This window comes from Halichoerus grypus, chromosome 13, assembly GCF_964656455.1.
Source record: "Halichoerus grypus chromosome 13, mHalGry1.hap1.1, whole genome shotgun sequence".
In the NCBI taxonomy this organism is placed as follows: Eukaryota; Metazoa; Chordata; class Mammalia; order Carnivora; family Phocidae; genus Halichoerus; species Halichoerus grypus.
The window spans coordinates 43,921,918-43,947,310 of NC_135724.1; the positions used below are offsets into that span (position 1 = coordinate 43,921,918).

Sequence of the window (25,393 nt, forward strand, 5' to 3'; positions counted from 1 at the left end):
CCACACACCTGAGCAGAAACGATTGCTCCAAAGTTTCCCACTGGCTGCCAGATGGCCTATGGATCAGCTGCCCTGAAAGCTGGTGCTCACTCCTACTTAGTGTCCACCCCCACCACTTCGTACAGGAATAGAGCCTGTTGCTCTGGTCATTTCAACCTGGAGCTGGGAAGGCAGGCCTTCTGCATGAGATGCCCGGTGTCAAGGGAAAACCAGAGAAGAAAGGCACAGAGAAAGGATGTGTTAACATTTTGGAGAAACCTACTATATGTCAGACACTGTACTAGGCACTTCGAAGCTGCATTTATCTAATACATTCTCAAACAGACTCCTTTTTTTGCTGCCACCAGAGTGTCAGAATCAGGGGGCTAAGATTTTAGGATGGCCTTGGGTAAATGGGTCCAAAGAGGCTTTTTTGCTCAAAGTTGGTTCTATGTCATAGGACTGCCTGCTCTGGGCAAGAGAATTCTTACAAATCTGTGTAGTCTAGTTCAGGTCACTAGGACGAGATTCCATAAGGGGTTCCTTTTCTCGGCCTTATTTTATACATATGTACACAAACTCACGCCATGCATATTTCCAAAGGGCAAGTGACACTTCCAAAGAGCAAGGTGTTTGGGATCCTGGATGCCAGCCAATATGCCATCACTTCCATTTCAACACGGCCAAGAACAAATATTAGGATTCTCGCTTTAAAAATGGGAAAACAGACCCAGAATGTTAATTGACTTCCTGTAACAACCCAGGCTCTGCCTTTGCAATATCCTCTCATCTCTTAATATCTCCTTGCATTTTGGCCAGACTTCCAGCTGACTACCAACACCTGCGACTCACTGCCTGAAGGAGTTCACCCTGGCTTCCTGCAGAGCAGGCTAGAATTGCCAGACCTCTTCCCTGTAGGAGCCTCCAACCATGGCTGATGGGATTTGGTGGGATAACTCTGGAGCTCTGAAAGTTTCCCCAGTGGAACTGAGATCCAGTTCCTACTGTGCTAACTTTCTTGAAAATTCACCCTATCTTCTCTGCCGTCTCTTCCCTACCTTACTTTCCTTTTCTCCTACAAGTATTTGCTAGAATCAACTCCAAATTAGCCACTTGCCTCAAATCTTTGACTCAAGATCTGCTCCCAGGGAAACACAAATAAAGACACTGACCTAAAATCACCCAATAATAGGTGGAGAGCCTGGTTGATCTGACTCAAAATTAAATGTTCTTTATACTTCGTGGATCTGTCCAGCCACCATGTTCCTGGCCTCACAACAGCTTTCTTCCCTCTTGCACTTACATCTCCATCCTATGGAAGCAGCCCAGCCTCCTCCTCCACTGATGACCCAGGGCTCTGGCCCTTCCTGGCACCCTGGTCCACCCTGAGTTGGTCCCCAATTCCAGTATCGTCTCATGGATTCATTTCCCTTCCTTGCTAATCCATACCTCTAACGAGAGAAAGAAGAAAGAAAGAAAGAAAGAAAGAAAGAAAGAAAGAAAGAAAGAAAGAAAGAAAGAAAGAAAGAAAGAAAGAAAAGAAAGAAAGAAAGAAAGAAAAGAAAGAAAAAAGAAAGAAAGAAAGGAAGGAAGGAAGGAAGGAAGGAAGGAAGGAAGGAAGGAATGGAGGGAGGAAGGAATGGAGGGAGGAAGAGAGGAAACTTTACACATAGATAGTCCAACCCAGGGCAGCAGGCTCCCTCTTCCCCATTACACCTCTGAAAACAAGAACAAGAACTGTCTAGCAACTGCATTCTCTAGAAGAAGTGTCAGAGTCAAGGTTGCCTCCCCCACGTCTCTTCCAGAACCCTCTGAGATATACACACCCTTGTTGTTGTTCATCTTCAATGCAAGGGGATGGGCAGCTGGTTGACAATTACTAATTTTTAGAAAACTCAACACCAACTTGGAGATATTAAAGAGCCCTATTCCAAATCGATTAGAAATCTACAGTTCCAGTGAAATATCAAAATCCTTGCAGTGCAACATCCACTTGTCTCCTTCTTTTATTGCAAATATCTTTAACTGTATTTGTCACTCTCCTCCCCACGGGACATGTGCAGGCACACCCCGGAGAGAACATTGTGAGGAGCAAACATTCGGAATGGATTTCACATTATCCTGCTGCAGCTCCTCATTACAGTTTTGAGTTTCTTTAAAAAGCAAAGTGTTCTGCTCATTCTTCCTGGGATGGAGGTGGAGAACTGGACTGTGTTCTTGACTCCTCCACTGACTCCACAGGGTGACCTTGGGCAAAGTATTACACAAGTATTTTTATTTATCCATAAATTTGAAAACAATAGCCTCATTTTTCTCAAAAAACTTAGAAGAAAAATAAAAAGATCAATCTATAAAAGCACAATGGACTCCTTGGACAGAAGCCCTATCTACGTACATACATTGAGGTTATGTCTGTTTTCAGGTTCTGCTGGTCTTCCCAAACCAAAGAACAGCACTATTCTCAGTAGAAACCTCCCCCTTGATGTGGACATTACGCTACATCCTCAGTGCTCATCTTTTACGTTTCTTTGGTTTTAAGGGGAAAAAAAAAGAGAGAGAGAGGAGTTAAATCCAAAATTGAAAGGACTGACAAATGAAATTAGAATTTCAGTCCTTGCATCCAAAGTGACTTACAGAAATGAGCTTGTTGGACCAGCTTGAATAGCCTCACTACTGAAACTGTTGTTTTGTGTTCAAGCAGCTTAAATGATTTGAAGGTGGCAGCTGAGAGAGAACTAAAAGTCACTAGTTTCTCTCTTCCCACCCCCCCCACCCCCCAGCTTCAAGTGTTCATTATTTCTTCCTGGGACTGTAGGTGTGCTTTCTTTTCTTCTGTTTTCTTTCATTGTCTTTATCGCCATTCCCACTGATTTTTTTTTCTTTCCCGTTTCTGTCTCTCAATTGTCTTCTGCCTTCTTTCTTCCACTCAGCTTTATCCCCATTGAGCATGTACTGTAGACTCTTCACTTTGTTGTGTTTTAAGTGAGAAGAGGAGAAAAAGATTTAAAAAGCAAAGAAAAAGAATTCATGTTCACCTAGAAAATGCTTGTCACATAGAGATGCTCATAAATATTTAAGGAATAAATCAATAAAAATACCTAATATTTATAGAAAACATACTTTGTGTTAAGCATTCTACACACATTTCCTATCATTCAACTACGCTGCAAGGTAGATGCTATTATTATCCCCATTTTAGAGACAAGGAGACTGAAGCTTAGAACTAAAATAGGGTAGCCAGGTTTGCTCTGATAGAAAATGAAAGAAATAGGGGCCACAAAACCAGGTCCACATGACTCAAAAATCCCAGGTCTCAACTATTATCCTGTCATGTGACAGACATATGCTTTATGCTTTACTGACATCAATTCATTAAACGGGCATTAAACAGGGAGTAAATTGCTTGATGTATGATGCAGCTGGAAAAAAAAAAAAAGCCACAAATGAGTAAGACCGAGGTTGGAAGCACAGCATTCGCAGTAGCTGTGTTAACTTGGGCTGGTTATGTAAACTCCCTGAGCTTCGAGTCCTTCATCTGTAAAATGAACATATCCATATCTCGTTTTGGGGTTGATGCAGTGGTTAAATTAGCTTGCTCCATTCCCCTGGCCTTTTAACTAGGCAAACAAAATGAAGAAGAATATTCTAGAGAGAGGAAATAAGTCACAGAAACAGGAAACGGAGATGATTTTACACGACACACACGTTCTCCAAGAAACCCTCCCCGCCCTCCAAGCTGGGATTAAATGCCCCTTTTTTATGCTCTTCTAGTATACCTCCTTCCTGTCTTGCCACCTGTCCTAAGTGTGGTAATTCTTGGTTTTCTTTTCTGTATCTCCCTCCCCTCTCCTGCCCCCAAGGCTGCCCCATAAGAGCAGGAACCAACTATGACTTGCCTCCAAAATGCAGCCCAGGGCCTGGCACCCAGTAAGTGCTCAGGAAATGTTTGCTCAATGAATAACTGAGGACCGAAGAGCGGGATATGAGAATGGGAGGAGACAGGGCTGACGGCGTTGCATATTAAGACTGTATGCTCACACTCCTCCCCCGTTGTCCCAGGATCCTGGTGGAAAAGTAGCCGGTCTTCACCCCTCTCATAACCTCATAACTAAGTAATAAGTTTCTGAAGCCCTTGGCCTAAGATCTGAGAGGAACAGCTGTGGCCCAGAGGGACAGACAGAGACACACGGGTCTGCACCCTCAGAAGGGACCCGCTTTCGAGCGTCCCACCCACTGCCATCATCACCCTTATTAACCACTAGAAATAACTAGGGCTTCATGGGGGTATGAAGAAATCTAACTGCGCTCAAATCTAGATAGAAGATAAATCACAAAAGATACGTCACTAAAATGCCTGGGTGGCCCAGTCAGTTAAGCATCTGCCTTCAGCTCAGGTCATGGTCCCAGGGTCCTGGGATCGAGCCCCGAGTCGGGTGGGGGGGGGGGAGTCTCTGCTCAGCAGGGAGCCTGCTTCTCCCTCTCCCTCTGCTGCTCCCTCTGCTTGTGTGCGCTCTTGCGCTCTCTCTCTCTGTCAAATAAATAAATAAAATATTTAAATAAACAAATAGAAGTAATATTACATAATTAAACTAGAAAAATGTCAAAACTCAATGATAGGAAGGGCCACATCTAATCACCAATATTATCATCATCAAATGTAACTGTTAATTGCCTGCAAAGGTCCCCCCACAACAGACACAGGCACTGTGGACACTCTGAACTCAGAAAAGAAACTGGGCTCGTGCAATGTCCCTTTTCCTCAGGCTGTGTGCCTTAAATGAGTTACTTCATGTTTTTGAGGCTCCATTTCTTCACCTGTAACATGGAAGTGGAAGGTGACCTTAGCGATAGGTGGTGGTGTGGTACGGGTCTGGCACGTGGCAGGCTCTCAAACCCGGCAGACGTTGTGCTCATTATGGTGGCTCCAAGGAATGCCGTCAGGGCCCATAAATTCAGCTAGCACCTCCCCCAGCCAACGACTTCCAAATCTGTATACCCAGCTCTGGAGTCCTAATATCGACACCCCTATTTCTCAAGGGCACCTCAAACTCAAAAGGTCTGAAACTGAAGATAGTGAATACCCACACCCACCCCATTGCCTCCCATGGCACCTGCTACTCCCTCTCTGGGAAATGGGGAGGCGTTCCTTACACTTCTTCTGCCCCCACTCTTCCACTCTTACAGTCTGACCAATTTCCTAAATTTACTTCAAATAATTCCCTTTTTCTGCATTCTTACCTTGTTGTCTTGGTTCCTGTCCTGAGAATTCTTGATGGACTGTCACAGTTGTCTTCTACATCTAGATCTGCTTGCCCCCAGCTGCACCTCCCCACTGCTGCTAGAATGTTCATTCTAAGTCCCTGCCTTATGGAAAATCCCTGTCATCTACATGGTAAAGTCTAGACTCTTTATATGGGCATGAGGAGTCAATCCCAACCTCAACTGCTTCTCCCTCTTATCTGCATCTGGTCCCCCAAGTGTCTTCTCATTGTCAGCTTGTATAGTCTTTCCCATCCCTGGCTTGTTGACCTACCAACTCCCCAGTATCCTCCCAGATTCATCCCAGGCAGCCCCCCAAAATTTCTTCAAACTAAGTACTCTTGTCTCTGTTCCCCAATACCCTATGTATCCTTTCATTACGGCAATTACCACATTTTTTTCATAAACTGCTGATTTTTATCAACCCAATTAAACTTTGACCTCCTCAAGGGGCTGTAAAGTTTATCTATTTTATCTTTGTTTATACAATGCCAAACACAGCATATAGTAGTAGTTCAATATATGCATGATGGATGAATGATCAAAGTCCTTCAGTTACATAATAGCACAATAGCAGATCAAGTGTTACAGAAGTGTAATACTTGTCAATTGCATAAAGCCAATGTGAGTTAATTGCCTGAATAAAGGGAAGTATAGGAATGATATTGCTCTTTACTTCAATTAAATTCAAAGCATAGGTTTATTCAAGAGACTACTCTAGGTGCTAGTGGAGGTTCCTCAGATTTATAACACTGCACACTGACCTTTAATAAACTTAAAATAAATGGGAGAGATAGTCAGCTAAACAACCAACTATAACAACTAAGCAGGGTAAAATAAAAGGTGCTCAACAAAAGATTTAACATTCAAACCAGGTAAGACTTGTCTTTATACCCTGCTGTCCCACTTCTGCTCCGCCCACCCCAGCCTCCATTAGCATGCTGCTGAGCCTTTGCCACTGTGGTAATAGATTAATTAATTGTGTAATTATTTGCTTAGGGTCTTTTTCCCTATAAGAATATCAGCCCCATGTGGGCAAGGATCACATTTCTTATCCCGCCCACCATCCTGGGCATCTAGCCCTGTGCCTAATGTGTGGTAGGCCCTCAGTGAGTTTAGAGGGACAGAGAAAGAACAATTAATGTCAATGTACAGAGGACCCATACGGAAACAGAGGCTTTAAGGTCTAAAAACAAAGCTTTCAGATTTACTGCAGGGTTCATGAATAGGCCACATTTTTTTTTCCATTAGATTCCTTTGAATACTCACTTTTTTCATCTGAAGTGATCTATCTTTTAACTAACTTGGCAAGCATATCCATTCTTCAAAGGTATTTATGGAAAACTATAGCTTTCTGCATTGGTGTACGATTTAGCTGTGGCTGAAAGAGTTTTCCCAATGAGAAAATCAAACAACAATGTGAGCTGGAATAAAATAACTTCTTTCACAGGTGGTACAGACGACATGCTAATGTTTTGAAGAGAGCAGAATCCCTTGCTGGAGTCGTGTGTGGTTTTCAGGGGGAGAGCAGGATTTTCTATCAGCCTAGGAGATTTGAAAAGTCCCAAGCAAAGGGGAACAAGAGTGGAGGGTGGTGAGAGCCCAGTGGAAGCAAGCAGAAGACAGTATGTGTCAAGACAGGAGGAGAGCACAGAGTGACAAGCCTGGTGGTGACAGGCTGCGGACGCCAGCCAAGGAATCCGGACTTGGGTTTATATGTAGTTGAGCCCGTTCCAGATTTTAAGGGATGAAAAGTAAAATGTTTTAGGAAGACTTATTTGGCAATAATTTTCAGGGAGACCAATTAGTAGGATACTAAGAATACCCAATTAAGAGATAATAAATGAAAAAGATTTTTAGGAGGCATTATGAGATGTAAATTAACCAATTTACTTTCTGATTGTTAAACCATCTCTCAGATTTTGTGAGTGGGCGGCCAGAATGCAATAGAACCATTTCAGAAATAGAAAAAAGCACAGGAGGAACCACTTTGAGAAGGAAGAAGATACGTTTGGCTTTATAGACATTTGCTTTGGGGACAAGCAGAACGAGGTGTCCTGAAGTAAGATGGGGATGGAAGAGCCTACTCTTTTTATTACTGTTGTTATTGTGATCAGCATGAAGATGACGGTGGTGGAAATCCATTAGTATAAGCTTCAAATTTAAAATAACATCATCTCATAGCCAAATTATGGAAGCAGCCCAAGTGTCCATCGACTGATGAATGGATAAAGAAGATGTGGTGTGTATATACACATACACACACACACGCACACACACACACATATTACTCAGCCATAAAAAAGAAATGGCAATGACATGGATAGATCTAGAGGGTATAGTGCTAAGTAAAATTAAGTCAGTCAGAGAAAGACAAATACCCTATGATTTCATTCATTTGTAAATTTCACTCATATGTAGAATTTAAGAAACAAAACAAATGAATAAAGGGGGGGGGAGAGAGAAACCAAAAAATGGATCTTAACTATAGAGAACACACTGATGGTTACCAGAGGGGAGGTGGGTCAGGGAAGGATAAATACATGATGGGGATTAAGAGTATACCTCTCATGTGAGCACTGAGTAATGTATAAAATTGTTGAATCACTATATTGAACACCTGAAACTAATACGACACCGTATGTTAACTGTATTGCAATTAAAATAAAAAACTTAAGAAAAAATAATAAATAAAATATCATTAATCTCAATTTTTGTAATCCAAACCCCTCAGTCATGGAAAGGCTTTGCTGTGATTGAAGGAAATGGAGTTGGGATGGGGGTGGGGAGGGAGGCCACCACACCCTAGGAATGGTTTTTATAAGGTGAGGTGATGGTGAGATAAGTGGCGCTAGGAGAAGGTCTAATGGCCGTCCCACAAGAAGCCTCCTGGGGTGTCATTACCTAGAATTAACGTTAGCCCATCCCTTGATTTAGTCAGACCTGAGGAAACTAACTAGTACTCAATAAACTAATAGGAGGTTGAAGTCTCATTTATGAGCAATGAGCCTTTCCCTCATGCAGTTATCTCCCTAGCCAAACCAACCATTAGCAAGTAGCTTGGGAAACATGGACTTCCATCTGGTCTGTATGAGGGCTGATGAGCCATCCCCACCCTCAGCAGACTATTTGTTTCCACTTAACTAAAATATTCACACCCACCATATTTGATGTCTTTCCCTCCTGGGTGGTATGAGACGAACTCTTACTTTCTTACTTTCATTTGCCATACTCTAGTTGAGTGGTCCCTCAAATGCCATTACTGCCGGCAGAGTGCCTGGGAAGCTTGTTTACCTTAGAGTCCAGAGTCCCACCACAGAGATTCTGCTTCCATGTGTCCACAGTGAGGCTGGGAGGCAGATTGCTGGCGAGCCTCCAGATGTTCCCAGGCTGCAGGGAGTGACTTTGAACCAATCTGATTTGGCAGGCAGGTAGGACTCCAAGCCCTCCATGCCTACTTTAGCATGAGCGGCTCTGTGTGTAACTATTTTATTTGTGTTCTCTTCTGCCAAAGATTTGTTTGAATACAGATTTTCAGCACCTTGACAAGAATTGGTCAGGTATTTATCCAAGTTAACCTTGACCTTTCGATTAACACTTTTTCTTCGACAAGGTTATAAAACAATTGTGTGGAAGCCCATCATTAAATTAAAATTTCATTTACCGCAAGAAATAAAGCAAAAGATGTACCTCTGAAACAAATAATACATTATATGTTAAAAAAAAAAAAAAAGAAGAAGAAGATAGCAGGAGGGGAAGAATGAAGGGGGGGAATCAGAGGGGGAGATGAACTATGAGAGACGATGGACTCTGAAAAACAAACTGAGGGTTCTAGAGGGGAGGGGGGTGGGAGGATGGGTTAGCCTGGTAATGGGTATTAAAGAGGGGGTGTTCTGCATGGAGCACTGGGTGTTATATGCAAATAATGAATCATGGAGCACTACATCAAAAACTAATGATGTAATGTATGGTGATTAACATAACACAATAAAAAAGAAAAAAAAGAATGCAAAAGAAACTTCTATTTTCTTTCCTTTTTTTAAAGATTTTATTTATTTATTTATTTATTTGACAGAGAGACATAGTGAGAGAGGGAACACAAGCAGGGGGAGTGGGAGAAGGAGAAGCAGGCTTCCCACAGAGCAGGGAGCCCGATGCGGAGCTCAGTCCCAGGACCCTGGGATCATGACCTGAGCCAAAGGCAGATGCTTAACGACTGAGCCACCCAGGCGCCCCGAAACTTCTATTTTCATGACAATCTTTTTCCTCAGTCATTGCTCTCCAATATAAATGAAAATGTAAAATTTCTGAACACCATAGTCTGAGGCACCACCTGATTTTTAAATGTATAGTAGTCATTGAACAGAAGCTGAATTTCTCCTTCCACTTGGTATTTCAAGAAAATCTAAAATATCCCAAGTAAAAATGATTTGTATTTTAAAGTGACTATTTGTGCATGCACAACTCTGATTTTGTGTACACGAGAAGGACGTCTTGGTTATGTGCAGGGAGTCATCATACCGCACTATTTTTCCTATTTGAAATGACAAAAAAGCTGACACTAGTCTCTTTGATTTAAAAAGGAAGAAGAAGAAAAATTAATTAATTTATTTATTTATTTAAAAAGAAGAAGAAATCATAATCATGATACAATCAAGGTATAACCACTATCAATGTTTAGGAGAAGTTTATAAAGACCATAAGCTGACATTGGCAAGAACACCACGATAGACTTTTTTGTAAATTTATTTTTTATTTAATTAAATATGGTATAAAGGCTGGTAGAAGTGTAATATAATTGTGTAAATAAATCCTGTTACTAGAGAGATGTACAGATTCATTTTTTACTGCATCTTGAAACTTTTGACATAGAGAATCCACCTCTGGTTTTTTAAAGATTTTATTTTTATTTATTTGAGAGAGAGAGAATGAGAGAGAGCGAGTACATGAGAGGGGGGATGGTCAGAGGGAGAAGCAGACTCCCTGCCGAGCAGGGAGCCCGATGCGGGACTCGATCCCGGGACTCCAGGATCATGACCTGAGCCGAAGGCAGTCGCTTAACCAACTGAGCCACCCAGGCGCCCCACCTCTGGTTTTTTAAAAAATCCCATTTACCCATCGAACAATTATTTACTGATCATTTTCAATGTGTCAGGCAACATGCTAGGTACCAGAGATCCAACAGAGAACAAAAAAGGTAAGACCTCTGCAGTCATATTCTACTGCAATAGAGCTGGCAATGGGAGGAGACAACACAGAAGTAAGTAAATAAAATCATTTCATGTTGCAATAAATGCTGAGGAAAATAAGTAGCATTCTTATTGGGGAACCTTATATGGGAGAGAATCTCAGAGGAGAACATAATTTAGAGAAGGTAGACAGGGAACGCCTCCCCACAGAGGTGATTTTCTGAGAGTGAAGAGAAGAACCAGGCTTGCTGGCTGCTAAGAGCTTGAGTAGCATAGTGAGAAGTGGTCAGAGAATTGCAAAACTGGAAGTAACGATGAGCAGGAAGGTTAGAGGATGGTGGTCAGATGATGGAGGTGGCACAGGCTCTGGTGATGGCAAGGTCTACATGCAATTAAGAACACTTCAATTAAAAGCGAGGTGGTCGGGACCCCTGGGTGGCTCAAGTTTGTTAAGCATCTGCCTTCAGCTCAGGTCGTGATCCCAGGGTCCTGGGATCAAGTCCCACATCAGGCTCCCTGTTCAGTGGGGAGGTCAAGGGGCAGAGAGTTTATTGGGTGTCAGAGTCACCACACACAGTGACAAGAGTGGGGATGAGAAGCAAAGTCTAAGCTAGGAGCTGAAGTCTTCAGTGCACGAAGCAGAAAGATCAGGGGTAAAGGCAGCCAACAGCGCAAGGAGGAGGAAGGGAAGTTGAGCAGGGCACACACACTTCACAGAAGCAGAAGTTCTTGCCGGTGGACATGTTCTGGAAGCAGCAATGAAGTCCAAGGAAATCGTTCCCTGTCTTCTGGCCTAAGGGACAGGTGGTTCAAGGAAATAAAGTTGTGTCTTCTTGAGAAAGTACAAGGGAAGCAGAGTCTTGGGGGCCAGCCAGGTTTCATGTAGAGAAAGTCATGGGAAACAAACATTCCAGAAACCTCTGGAGATTAAAAGGGAATTTGATGACCACAAGCAGAAGGTCCAGGGGGCACAGTGGAAGGCTGATTTCATTTTTATTCTTGGCAGTGGGGCAGGAGAGAAATAATTAGGGTACATGTAGAGACACACAAATTAGTCTGGATAATAATGGACAGCTGGGGAATCTTGAAATTTACTAGGTCACTGGGATAAAACTTTATTACTACTACTATAAAATAATAATAATAACAATTATTATTTATAGTTGTAGTAATAGAAGACGTAGCAGCAGAAATATATTGACAGTTTTATATCAGGCCTGTGCTAAGTACTTCCCATGCAGTCAACTGATAACTCCATGATCTTCCAAAGCTCAGGTCAAATTTCAGATCATCTGTGAAAACTTCATGGACTTCGGGTCATTGATCAGGGTAAAGATGGATTCAGGGTTTTGACCTCATTCTGGCAGTTTCTGAGAAGACAGAGACAAATGGTTTTAGAGTTGAAACTCCACAAACATTTGGCTCAATGCTAAGGAAGATTTGGGCAGCTGGTTTATGTGGCTACCTAAGCTGGTGTATGGTGATGAGGGGTTACTCACACAATCTTGCACTAGAAAAAAGCACTCCCCATCCCCACCCCACCCCACTTAAAGCTCAGCTAGTAGAAGGACCATGATGCCTGGAGGTGGCTCCCATCCACAGTGCTTTATTTCTCTGCTCTTCTGCTCAATTTGCTAGGATACTCCTAATCAACCCGCGAAACTTAATTCCATTTATTCATTCAACAAATATGTGAGAGCAATTATTATAGGCTATCGACCATTCTAGACACTGGGGATACAGTGGTTAACTGGAGGGTTGGACGATAGATAGATGATAGATAGATAGATAGATAGATAGATAGATAGATAGATAGATAGATGATGATAGATAGATAGATAGATAGATAGATAGATAGATAGATAGATAGATGATAGATAGATGATAGATAGATAGATAGATAGATAGATAGATAGATAGATAATAGATAGATAGATAACCTCTAAGAAACTTTCCCCACCACTCCCTTCACCACTAGGCTGGTGGCCCCATGCATTATTCCCACAGCACATCATTTATTCATTAGTTTTCCAATAACATGCTGACAATTCTATAGGTATATCTCTAGGCCAGTCTTCTCCTCAACCATCCTTTTCAAGTCTAAGTAAGATCATGTTACTTCTCTGCTCAGAGCCCTTCAATGGCTCTCTAGTTTACCCAGAGTAAAAGCCAAACTCCTTACAATTTTTAACCCTGAGAGGACACCACCTTGTAAATCTTGTCTTCCGTGTCTTCCCTTATGCAGTCATTGCAAGAGCTGTAGGAAGGATGTAGTCAGATGAACAGTAGATGGTAGGTAGGCTGATTCATCCCACTGACAAAAGAACTAAATTCTTGTTCTACTTTTCATTTTGTATAGCAGGGTATCAAATAAACTTTTCTGGATTCCCTAATCATTCTTTACTTGGGAAGGAGGAAAGATTTCATACATGAATGAAATTGTATGATTATAGTTATTAAGTTATTACGATAAATGAATTTTATAAAATAAATCATTTTCCAAGGGAAAAAATATCCCTTCTTGCAAGTGCTTAGAAAACTGAAATGGTCATGAGGATTTTATATTTAGCCTTGCTACAATTTTAAGTTGTAATTTATGACTTTGAACTCTTCTGTGTTTACAGAATACCCCAAAAACAACAAAAAAATTTCAATCCAAATACAGCTGCATTTTATATCTACATCTAGTGCACTAAATAAATCATTGCTTGAAGGTAATATGCTCCCAAATAGCTCAAGATTTATTGACCTACAGGATGATGGAGTACATTCTATTGTGTTACAGGCAAAGCTAAGATGAAAATTCAGGACACTCTCCTTTCCATCTTGTGTTTACTCTGTGCGTGTGTGTGTGTGTATGTGTGTGTGTGCGCACACGCACATTTTGGAAGGTTATATAATTGATAACCTCAGATAACAAAGATAGTACGAAAACAATAACTGATTTACTATGATCATAGACTCAAATCAATACTAGTAGTTTTATCCCAATAACACTCAGATAATTTAGCATGAGAAAATCTATTAATGTAATGCAGCACATTAACATTAAATGAATGATAACATGTAAGTAATGCAAATATATATAATATAAAATGTGAAACTTTGGTTCAGAATGAAGCATGGATACCATTTTCATTGTTAAAGTTTCTCTGAAGAAACTTACTAAGAATGTATATTCAGCATGCTTTGCTAAATTGTTTTGGCAGCTTACATGAAATGTGCTCTCCTCGATAGTATTCTAAAACAAATATGTTACGATTCTTGTATACCCAGGTTTGTGAATATGCTTTCAACATTTCTCCTTCTCCATTTTAACAGAACCCCGAGTTCCACATAACTGAGGAGCCCAAGGGAAAAAAAGAAAATCTTCTGCTCAACTCTGAGAGGCCAACTAGGGTCTTAAGGAAGACTAGCCACTCACAAGGAGAGGATGGAGCTTTGGGTAAGACCACAGGGCCACCAACAATTAAGCTAAGTGAAAAACATGAAGGAACTAGGACCGTTTTTAAGAAGTTCAGCGAAAGGAAATGGCCATTGGACATCCGCCCTTTAAACAAAAGTTTAGTCAAAGACAACAGATGGAAGGAAACAGATGTGGCCCAGGAGACACGCAGGTCTTTCCTTCAGGAGTTTTGCAAGAAATATGGTGGGGTGAGTCGTCCTCAGTCACATCTTTTTCATATGGTATCCAGGATCTATGTGGAAGATAAACACAAAATCTTATATTGTGAAGTACCCAAGGCTGGCTGCTCCAACTGGAAGAGAATTCTGATGGTACTAAGTGGGTTGGCTTCCTCTGCATACAACATCTCCCATGATGCTGTTCACTACGGGAAGCATTTGAAAAAACTAGATAGCTTTGACTTAAAAGGGATATATACTCGTTTGAACACCTACACCAAAGCTGTTTTTGTTCGTGATCCCATGGAAAGGTTAGTGTCTGCATTTAGGGACAAATTTGAACACCCCAATAGCTATTACCATCCGGTATTTGGAAAAGCGATTATAAAGAAATATCGGCCAAATGCCTGTGAAGAAGCACTAAATAATGGATCAGGAGTCAAATTCAAAGAGTTTGTCCACTATTTGCTGGATTCCCACCGTCCCGTAGGAATGGACATTCACTGGGAAAAGGTCAGCAAACTCTGCTATCCGTGTTTGATCAACTATGATTTTGTAGGGAAATTCGAAACTTTGGAAGAAGACGCCAATTACTTTTTACAGCTCGTGGGCGCTCCAAAAGAGCTGAAGTTTCCAAACTTTAAGGATAGGCACTCTTCTGATGAAAGAACCAATGCTCAGGTCGTGAGACAATATTTAAAGGATCTGACTAGAACTGAGAGACAATTAATCTATGACTTTTATTACTTGGACTATTTGATGTTTAATTATACAACTCCATTTTTGTAGTTTGCATTCATTTTCTAAAACCCTGTATTTACTCCATGATGGCCTCCAATCAGCTAACTGTAATTTTCCTACAATTCTCCGTGTGAGAATTTAACTAAGTGTAGTTGTCTCGATTTAATGAATTTTTCCCAAATAGTATGACACCAATTGGCACAAATTTATATGAAAATTACCTTACAGAGATGTGTAAACAACTTGACTTGCTCTAAAATGTTTGGGAAATAGCTGCTTTTGCATTATGGATTATATTATAGAAGCAATAACCTAGCCAGCTGCTACATTAGCTTCAACAGCCTCTTGCAATGATAGGAAAAGGGATCTAAAATAGCATGAGTACATGTCTACATCCTGAAATTTGCTGTCTAAAATGCATGGATATATTTTTAGCAGTCTCTGACATACTATTTGAACATTGGAGAGTTTTCTGACACCCTGGAAATCTTTCTATCGACTGCAATGGTAAACCAATTTTGAAATAATATTTTGGACTAGGCATTTAACTTTAGATTGGAAGGCATATGTGATTTACAATATGAGAATATAGCAGAAAAACCAGATGAGGCTATGGCTTTTTATATTCAACAGCCAATAAAAAATGCACAACATGCTAAGATCAAAGCAACAAAAACAACCTTCCTCTTCCAGAAAAACTTAAGGGAATTGATTCTGTTTTCTTTTGAGCCCTCTGTGCAGAGACAGAATGAACATAACCACTAAAGGTCTTCTCTTCTGAAACAGGCGGTTGAGAAGTTTAAGCCTCATCAGATATAAATGTGCTCCTAATTCTGGTTTAATTGGGCAGGGGGGAAATTGTTTCAGGATGGAATAATCATCAAAAACAAAAGTTGCCACTCTGAATGTAGGCCTCAAACAATAACAAAGTTTTATAAGAATATTATTTGAATCAAAGCATCATGTGCATAGCTTTCTATGTGGAATGTGCTCTAAGAATAGCTTTTGTTTCCAGTCTAATTACTTAGCTTGGGAATGACTTTTTAAAAACTCATATACCACTTCAAAGATAGGTTATATTGTAGAGAATAAACAAAACAAGAGCCCCTAGAAACATTTTTAATAGGCTTATGCATAAACAAATTAAGGTATTTTGTTTTTAAGTTTAAGTATTCTATACTAACAGAGTCAGATACCACGGCATTCATATATTAAATCAAAGTTTTTGGAAAATAGGACCAGGTGTCACCCCTATCAAAAGTTGTAATGCATTTTGGAAATTTTTCCCAACAGACCCTAAATTTGAAGACACATTTGGATGGGGAATTTATTTTAATTGGTTGACTATTACCTTGAGTTAAGAAAACCACATGTCATTCAAACCTTGTTTAAATGCAGCTCTTGAACATGTTCTTCTTCCCAAGCGATCATTGCTTCTCGTCAGTAAATATTCGGTAATGTCTCTCAGAAAAAAGTAGTTACTAATATTTAAATATTAATAGACCAAGCTAGTTACAGTTGTACTTATTTCATTCTGACTTTCCATTTCATGGCTGAGTATTCATAAATTGCTTCCCTCAACACATACCTGCCTTGTCCCATCTGTGTCTCCCAATGAGTACGTAACTGCAGCGGGCTCCCAGATCATAAGTATTAAAACTTTTAAGCCAACCTTTTACTACTTTCCACTCCATTTACTCTTGCCTCTAGACCATACACTTAGGCTGTGCTCTCTGTTTTTAAGGAGTTTTACTCTAGAGTAATCTAAATCGTATAATTTAAATGTTGCCTAACCATGTAGAGTAGACTTCTTGTAACTTGGAGACATTGAAATTATCTTTTTATGGAGGAAGAGAGGGAATATAAACTATGCCAAGAAGCCTGAAATTTTATTCCTAAACTACAAAAAAAAAAAAACTAGTTTTTGATGGAATCTGCTATGAATTATAGAAGAAATTTTCTCAATGTTATTCCTAAAACCTTATAAGGAACGAAAAAAAAAAAACCTTCTTTTCATAACTTTGGAAGAAAAAATGGAAACAAGTATCCTATCTTTCTCTTATTAGCATTTCTACTGCACTTATGAGGATGGAATATATACATGGAATATACACACACACACAAACATGTTTGTATATGGTTGCACGCACACACACACACACAAATATATCTATAATACTGTTTGGCACTGGAGGGAGAGAAGAGGGCTGATGCTCTCTATCAAAGCTGTTCTATGCCTTTTGCTGTACATTCTCCTTTCCACTGAGCCTGTGTAACCAGAGGTGGTCCTTCAGTCATTCTCTTCCTAAAAGACTCCGATACCAGCAGGCATCCTGTGTGGCTGTGAGTTCCAGAGGCCACAAGTTAAAAAGGTTTTATGAAGGGGTGCCTAAGTGGCTCAGTAGGTTGAGCGGCTGACTCTTGGTTTCAGCTCAGGTCATGATTTCAGGGTTGTGAGATCAAGCCCCGCGTTGGGCTCCACGCTCAGTGGGGAGTCTGCTTGAGGATTCTCTCCCTCTGCCCCTCCCCTCAAACTCTTTCTCTCTCTCTCTAAAATAAATAAATATATCTCTTTAAAAAAGGGAGGGTTATGAAGGAAGAACACATTTTTTATGTACCTACTCTTCTTTTAAATGACTTCTGTTCACGGCAGGGCCGAAGAAGCCAGTCATCATCTTGGATTCCTTGTGATGTTAAATACCTTTTCCATTTATCGTTTCTGAATTACTCTGCTTTGCAACCAGCTCACATTCACCACTGTCGTTTCTGCCTATGCACAAGCCCCAGGTGTGAGCATCACTGCTCCTTTGGACGGTCACAATCTCATGGATTTAGATTCCTAAAGGCAAGTAACCAAATCTAGACACATCTTCCAGATGTCCAATGTTCATATTTTAACACTAGCATGCTTTAGGTATAATTATAAGTTCTCTAATTAAACCCTAAGGATCTTATTTGTTTTTATAGGCAGCAGTAACAACCGGGACAGGCCTCTTCACTCTGTTATTTCCCTGTCTGGAATTACTAGTACAGTAAAAGTTGGCAATTAAATCCAAAATCACAGTTACTTAACGTGGTAAACAATCTATGGATATGTGTGGTTGATGTGATTGTGCCTGGGAACTGTCATAAATTTCAATGGAAATGCATGTACAGGACACTCAACTTTCTAATTTTCTCACACATGTTTGGAAATATCCTTTAAGTCAATGGAAGTGCGGCTACTTGCTAAATTCTCTAACTTCACAGGCTATAAAATATTATCTAGTAATTCAAGAGCTACTTGGATACTATTTATAATCAGGAAGAGGAAAAAACTTTTCCACTTTACATATGAATAATTATTCATCAAAGAAGTATTGTCTCCTAAAATATATAGTGTTTAGCTGAAAAGAATATATAAGCAGATGCAGGGCATTTTGAATATGAGTTCCCTTTGAAAGATCATTTGCAGAATTGGTAGAACTTGGAATCCATAGGCTGAGGCTACTGTAAACATCTCCCTACTGTAAGTTCTCACTTGACCTCTTGGGGCGTCTTGAGCCTCCAGGCTTTCATGGAATATGGCAAAGCAGAAACTCTGCCATGCCTAACATCCCCAACATGCTCTGAAATTTGAAGGATGGTTGCCCTTAGGCCTTTAAGAGTAGCTCAATCACCAGAGGACCTTAAACCAAGGCTAGTTTAGTCCTACCTCTAGGGGCATACCTTTTTAATCTCAATCATAATCATTATAAAACTATTCATGATAATAATCAAACGTTTATTCCTTTATTTAATCTCCATAGTCAATCTAAGATGCTATGTAGGCCCATGCACGTGCATGCGCGCACACACACACGCACACAATAATGTAATAAACTAGGGGCGCCTGGGTGGCTCAGTTGGTTAAGCATCTGCCTTCGGCTCAGGTCATGATACCAGGGTCCTGAGATCGAGCCCCATGTTGGGCTCTCTCCTCGGCGGGGAGCCTGTTTCTCCCTCTCCCTCTGCCTGCCACTCCCCCTGCTTCTGCTCCCCCCCTCAGTAAATAAAATCTTTTAAAAAAGAAAGAAAACTAAAGCAGAGTGGTTGAGTGACTTGCTTAGTCACAGCTGGGGGCTGCCTGGGTGGCTCAGTCAGTTAAGCAGCCGGCTCTTGGTTTCGGCTCATGTCTGATCTCAGGGTCACAAGATCGAGCCCCATGTCTGGCTCCCCGCTCACCACAGAGTCTGCTTGAGTTTCTCCCTCCCTCTTCCTCTGCCCCTCCCCCCTTCTCTCTCTCTCTCACTGAAATAAATAAATAACTCCTTAAAAAAAATAAAAAGAATCACAGCTGGTAATTAGGGTTGGGAGCTGGAATGAATCCAAGCAGCAAAAACCACTACCAAACTCTCTTCTCTCTTGGTTTGAAAACAGCTAACGGCAAGAAACATATATTGGCATCTCGAAACTTTTTTGATGCAAATATAGATATTTGTGTGTGACACGTGTGTGTGTGTGTGTGTGTGTGTGTGTGTATTTAGCTGGTTATCGCATTTCAAATCAGCTCATCCCTTTAGTCCTGATGAGTTAAACTGACAGATTCAAAGACTTTGTAAGAAATTAAGCTTTCTTCCCCCTTTCTTAAAATTTCCAGTTGATCATGGAATACAGTGTAAGAAAAAAAAAAAAAAAGTCCCTGGAACAAATTTAGCACAACAAAAACAAAATATCATTTTGACAAGAAAGTCCAGACAGCTACAAGAGTGGGCAAGGTCAAGGAGAATATAGTCCAAAGAGGGAGGGAGTCTGGCCAACTTACCCCAAATCAGCACTTGAAGATGGTCATGGTTCATCAGTTTCTGCCAAGAGAAAGCTCCTTAAGTACTGCTAGGAAATACACGATCGTGTATAGTCTCTTTCCTAAGCTCCTATCCCCAGTACTAGGTTAGTTGTTAGATAACCCTAAACTGACTCAAGAAGATTATAGAAGAGTAGAGAGGAGCAGGTTGACTCAAACTAACTGAAAAACACCCTGAAAAGTTCAAGATAAACAAGTGCTCGGCTAGAAGAGGGCAGACTTGCCCAGGCCTTCCTTCGGGATAGCCCACATGAGGAAGGCCAAGTCTGGGGAGCTCAGCAAAAGGGTGTTGCCTCACATCATTTAGTTCCCAGAGTTGCCTGGTCACACACACATCTTAACCACAATCATATCCTTGCAGGCAGATTCAAATCCTTTTAAGCAATCCTTTTTCCTATCTCTAAGCCTTTGTTCAAGTCTTAACTCTATTTTGAAATACTCTCCTCTCTCATATCTAGACATTCATTTCATGTTAAGTCACCAAGGAATCTCTTTAGATTATTCAGTTTTGCAGCCTCATTACTTCATGAGCTCTCCAATCAATAGAAAAAGGCAAAAAGATTTTCCCCTGATGTGACATGCATCACATTCTTCTTTTACCAATAAATGCAGGCATTCCTTCCCTTCCTTTTTTTTTTTTTTGCTTCGTTTATTTGTTTGTTCATTTGCTACATCCCTCTTCATATGCATATAAAATCTCTATTGCCATTGGAATATGTTCTAGGTCTTCCAAGAGGAAAGGAAGTGTGTCTATTTCATTCGCTTTGCACTGTTACTAGCACAGCCCTGCATGGAAAGAAAGAGTTCTTGGCTCAGTCGTTAGGCATCTGCCTTCAGCTCAGGTCATGATCTCAGGGTCCTGGGATGGAGCCCCACCTCGGGCTCCCTGCTCCGCGGGAAGCCTGCTTCTCCCTCTCCCACTCCCCCTGCTTGTGTTCCTGCTCTCTCTCTCTCTGTCAAACAAATAAATAAAATCTTAAAAAAAAAAAAAAGAGTTCTTGATAAATATTCTTGACAACATAGTTTAAGGGTTCTTCTACCGCTTTTCTTAGTGTATGATATGTGCATTATTGCCTTATGACTATATGGTCACTGGATCTAAAGAAAAAGCACTAAAGCCGGGCAGTTGGGGGAAGTTGTCAAGGCCACGTGCCTTCTCTATCCTAATAGTCACACCTTAACCAGAAGTATAGCTGTGGACACAGTAATCCTTCACATTTCTAAGATGACATATTTGTTTATTAGGTTTGGGTGGAAATGTTGAAAAAAGGCATGATTCTGGTCAATCTGAAAGCCATTTACTGAGCAGGGAACAGACACTGGAAAATTACTTTACATATATTCATTTAATGACATGAAGAGTAGGTCTAATCCTTCCCCCCAAAAAGCGAAAGTTCGATATTATTCCACCCGTCATTTTATGAGTGAGAAGACCGAGGGTCAGAGAGGTTTCCTAACTAGCCGCGGAGTCAGCTTCCTGCCAGGGTCTCTCTGGCTGCAAAGCTGAGACCACACGCAGCAGCCTACGGGCCAGATCCAGCCACAGATACATTTGGTTTGGCCTACAGTGCATTTTACTTAATATTTGAATTAGTTGTCAACATTTTAAAATTGGAACTCTTTGATCAACAGTAGGGAATTTCTGTTACCCTGCATCATACGTGCTCACCTGAACACCATTGGGCAGCGTCAAGTTCAGCCCCTTCAGAGAAGCCGGAGATCCCCTGCAGTTCATGTTAAACGTGGCTAACAGTGTAGGTACAGAACTGTAGTTAGTTGTGCATTTGTGATTTTGTCACACTCTAGGCATCCTCACTCATTTACCTTACCTGGCTAGTCCCTAAGTGCCCTACCTTTTCATCCCTGCTTTGAAGTGTGTGTTCTTACATCTACCATGCTCCCAAAGGAAAAGCAATTCCTGGACATTTTCTTTGACCACGTTTGTGTTATGCAATCCAGGTTTCCTTATCCTCATTCAAAATGCTACTTGTGCCTTGGTCTTATACCCAGTGGGATCGCCAAACAATATTTCCTTATTTGAGAAAATCTCTTCTGACCAACAACAAAGATGTTGGGAGAAATCCAGGACCTTCCATTGGCATCCTTCTGTCTTAGCCACTGGGTGCCCTTGGCAACAACATTCCTTCCCATCCCCTTCAGCAGAGATGAGTCATTCTCCCATGCCCTGGGAAGCTCAGTGTCTAGGACAAAAAGTGCATCCAGACTGCCATTCCATAACCTTTCTTCAAAAACACCTCGTGTTTTAAAGGTGTACCCACCCTTCCTCAACTTCGAAAATTACCTATTTCTCAACTTTCCCTGAGGAGTTCCCCCATCTGGCTCATAACACGCCTCTTTACCCCATTCCTGCTATGATCCTGGGTGACTTTCACCACCCCAGTGACATTCAAGTATCTTTGCTTCTTAGGGCTCTGACCTCCTCCTTCTTGCACGTGAACACTTGGAGAGCTGGAGAAAACGGAAACCCAGCCATGGAAAGTGATCACCATGCCTCTTGTCCCTAAGGGCCAGAAAACCTGGGGCAAACCATGTCGTACCTCCTTTTATCCATCCATTTCCTTAAAATAGTCTTAAACTTCAGAAAAATGTTCTTCAAAAATATAATGACCTAAAATGTACTCAGAGTGCCAGTATGACTACCAGCTTTAAAGTGACAATATTATTAGGATGACTGTAATTATCAATAGGCAAAAATAAACCCTGATTTCGTTTATCAAGTGCTCAGAAAATAGTGCATGGGCCACCATGTATGAGAGTTATCCACATCTTTGTTAAAAACAGACTCCTGGGGGTGCCTGGGTGGCTCAGATGGTTAAGCGTCTGCCTTCGGCTCAGGTCGTGATCCCAGGGTCCTGGGATCGAGCCCCACATCAGGCTCCTGGCTCAGCGGGGAGACTGCTTCTCCCTCTCCCTCTGCTTCTCCCCCTGCTCATGCTCTCTCTCTCTATCTCTGTGTCTTGAATGAATAAATTTAAAAATCTTTAAAAAAAAAAAAAAGACTCCTGTACCCCACCCAACATGTGTTGAATCAGAATTTCTGTGAAACCCACTCAGGAATTTTCTTTTTTTTTAAATTAATTAATTTATTTATTTGTCAGAGATAGAGAGAGCACAAGCAGGGGGAGAGGCAGAAGCAGAGGGAGAAGCAGGCCCCCTGCTGGGCAGGGAGCCCAATGTGGGGCTTGATACCAGGACCCCGGAATCATGACCTGAGCCAAAGGCAGACGCTTCACCAACTGAGCCACCCAGGCATCCTAGGAATTTTCTTTTTTAACAATCTCCTGGGATGAGTCTCATATACAACAAGGTTTGAGCACAGCTTCTGTGCATGTGTGATTTTTTTTAATCCTGGTGGATTATGGGTAATAATAAAGCCTGCTCCCTTCATTCTGTTACTTTGTTAAAAAGCTAACAGCTCTGGGCTCAGAGAAGGGTCCACGGCTGTTGGTACCAAAGCCCTCCGTGGGGTTTTGACCAGTGCCGAAGCTGAAACTTGGCATGTGAGGCCTGCCAACTGAAGAAGTAAAGCTGAAATGATGAAGTGAGTTATGGGAACAGCACTGGTCACTGCCCAAACTTTTTTGAAAGCTTTCAGGATGAAATGAAGAAATGGAAACTTTCCTCTTTGAAACACAAAAAACAAATGTGGACTGAAGGCAATTTTGGCAACTCAACTTCACGCTGAACAAAGTGAAGACAGTATGGGTTTCTCCAATAAAAAATAAAAAAGCTGTTTTCAAACTGACCTAAGATGATTGAAAGTGGAAAATATTTACTATTGGGTTATTAGTTTGAAAGCAAGTGCCCCAGGAAATATTTTGCAATTTAACTTAAATGGGAAGAATGTACATTTCCTTGGACTTCATGAAAGAATTTGTGTCTCCCTTGCCTTTCTATTAGGTTGAACCATATGACATTGCCAACATTTGACCCTCTCTGACGTGCAAACACAGCCCTTTCATACAGTTCTGCTAACAGTCCACAGGTCCCTACCCTGTTCTAGCCCCTTAGCACTCACCTGGGCTCAGAAATAGCTTCCAAAAAGAAGCCCTGCCCCTCATCACTACCCCCCTTTTTATTTTATTTTCTTTCTTTTTTTTTCTTTTTAAGTTTGTAATTGTGGTAAAAGACATGTAACATAAAATTTATCATCTTCACCATTTTTAGCGGCATGAAGTACATTCACGTGGTTCCACAGCCATCACCACTATCCATCTCCCGGGCTCTTTTCATCTTGCAGAACCAAAACTCTGGACCCCTGCGATCATAACTCCCTGTCCTCCTCCCCCCAGCCCCTGGCAGCCCCTGTTCTCCTTTCTGTCTCCATATATTTGACAACTCTAGGTCCCTCACAGAAGTGGAATCATGCAGCGTTTGTCCTTCTGTGACTAGCTTATTTCACTTAACATCATGTCCTCAGACTTCATCCGTGTTGTAGCAGGTGTCAGAATTTTCTTCCTTTCTAAGGCTGAATAATATTCCATTGTATGTATAACTGCTCCCTTTAATCCACTCTGCACATGTTGAAAATAAACTTCCTACAACATCATTCTGCTCCCAGGTTCTCATTGCTGGATTCAAGGGCCACAACAATATAACCTTTACCCAATATCACCAAATAACTACATCAAACCCATTATTATCCAGCACCCCCCCCAAAAAAATCTATTACATTCTTTGAAAATATTCTTACCTTTCCCCCTATTTTATTCTATTTCACACTGCCTGAAGTGTCCATTTCTCCTCTCTTTAACAACCTCCTCACATGCCCCCTCCAACCTGCCCCTCACCCACCTCACCCCCACTTCCCGCTCTCCCATAACCATCCTTCACTCAGCTTGCTTCATCCACTCTGCCTGAGAATCTCTCCCATTCTTCTTGCCTTAACTCCACCCATAGGCTAATGGTCCCAAATCTCTTTCTCCAGCCTACATGTCTGTTGTGGACTTTGACTTAGATTTGCAACTTCCTGATGGACTTCTTCACCTGGATAATCCATTGGCACTTCCAACTCACTGTGACTAAAGTTGAACTCATTGTTTAATCCAAATGTTATTTATTTACTGACATCACCATCCATCTACTCTGTCTCCCACATCAGGAAACAAGGAGCTAAACCAGACTCTCCCTGGGCTGACTCCCCACAGCCAAAGGAAAGCCCACTAACTCCACCACCTACATTTTTCTCAAGCTTCTCCTCTCCTCCCATCCATTCTGCTACTATCCTAGTTCAAACCCTCCTCTGTTCTCCCATCTCATTCCTTCCACACCATACCCCATACCACTGCCATTGTAATCCCTCTACAATGTAAATCCAAGCCTGGCATTTCTCCATGCAAAGCTCCTTAGTGGCTTTCCTCCTCCAATTCTGTTTTCTAACACACATGCAATGTCCTCCATAATCCAATCCTTCTCCAGTCATGTTTGCTGCCAATTCCTGCCTCCCTGCTTACTCTCCAACAACCTAGAATGGCCATGGTCCCACGATATTGAGTGGTTTCCTGTCTCCCAGGCCTTTACTCACTCACATTGTTCCATCTGTTGAACACCCACCTATGCCCATCACTGCCCCCCACCATAGCTTTTAATCACTACACTCAGCTCAAGGAGGCATTCCTCACTTCTTCTTTGGCTTGGATAAGACCCCCTGCTCTGAGCACCCATGTGTTACTAGGACAGTATATTATGGTTGTTAAGAGCCTGGGGCTGGTCATCAGAAAGAACTGGATTTGAATTCCATGTCTTCAACTTTCAAACT

The 25,393-nt window shown here is 41.4% G+C and overlaps 1 protein-coding gene and 1 long non-coding RNA gene across 3 annotated transcripts in view; one reads left to right on the forward strand and one right to left on the reverse strand.

The window, feature by feature from the left end:
* Nucleotides 1–16,776, forward strand: part of CHST9 (carbohydrate sulfotransferase 9) — a 236,966-nt gene extending 220,190 nt beyond the window's left edge. For both annotated transcript variants that reach the window (XM_036077574.2, XM_036077575.2), the window contains one exon: nt 13,749–16,776. In XM_036077574.2, coding sequence (XP_035933467.1) covers nt 13,749–14,840 — 1,092 coding nt within the window. In that variant the 3' untranslated portion in view covers nt 14,841–16,776. The remainder of the gene's footprint in view (nt 1–13,748) is intronic.
* The window catches only part of LOC118526356 (uncharacterized), a 52,529-nt gene continuing 37,150 nt past the window's right edge, over nt 10,015–25,393 (reverse strand). The window contains exons 2-3 of the long non-coding RNA XR_013443351.1: nt 10,326–11,797; nt 10,015–10,119 (exon numbers count right to left, since the gene is read on the reverse strand). This is a non-coding gene — a long non-coding RNA (uncharacterized LOC118526356). The remainder of the gene's footprint in view (nt 10,120–10,325; nt 11,798–25,393) is intronic.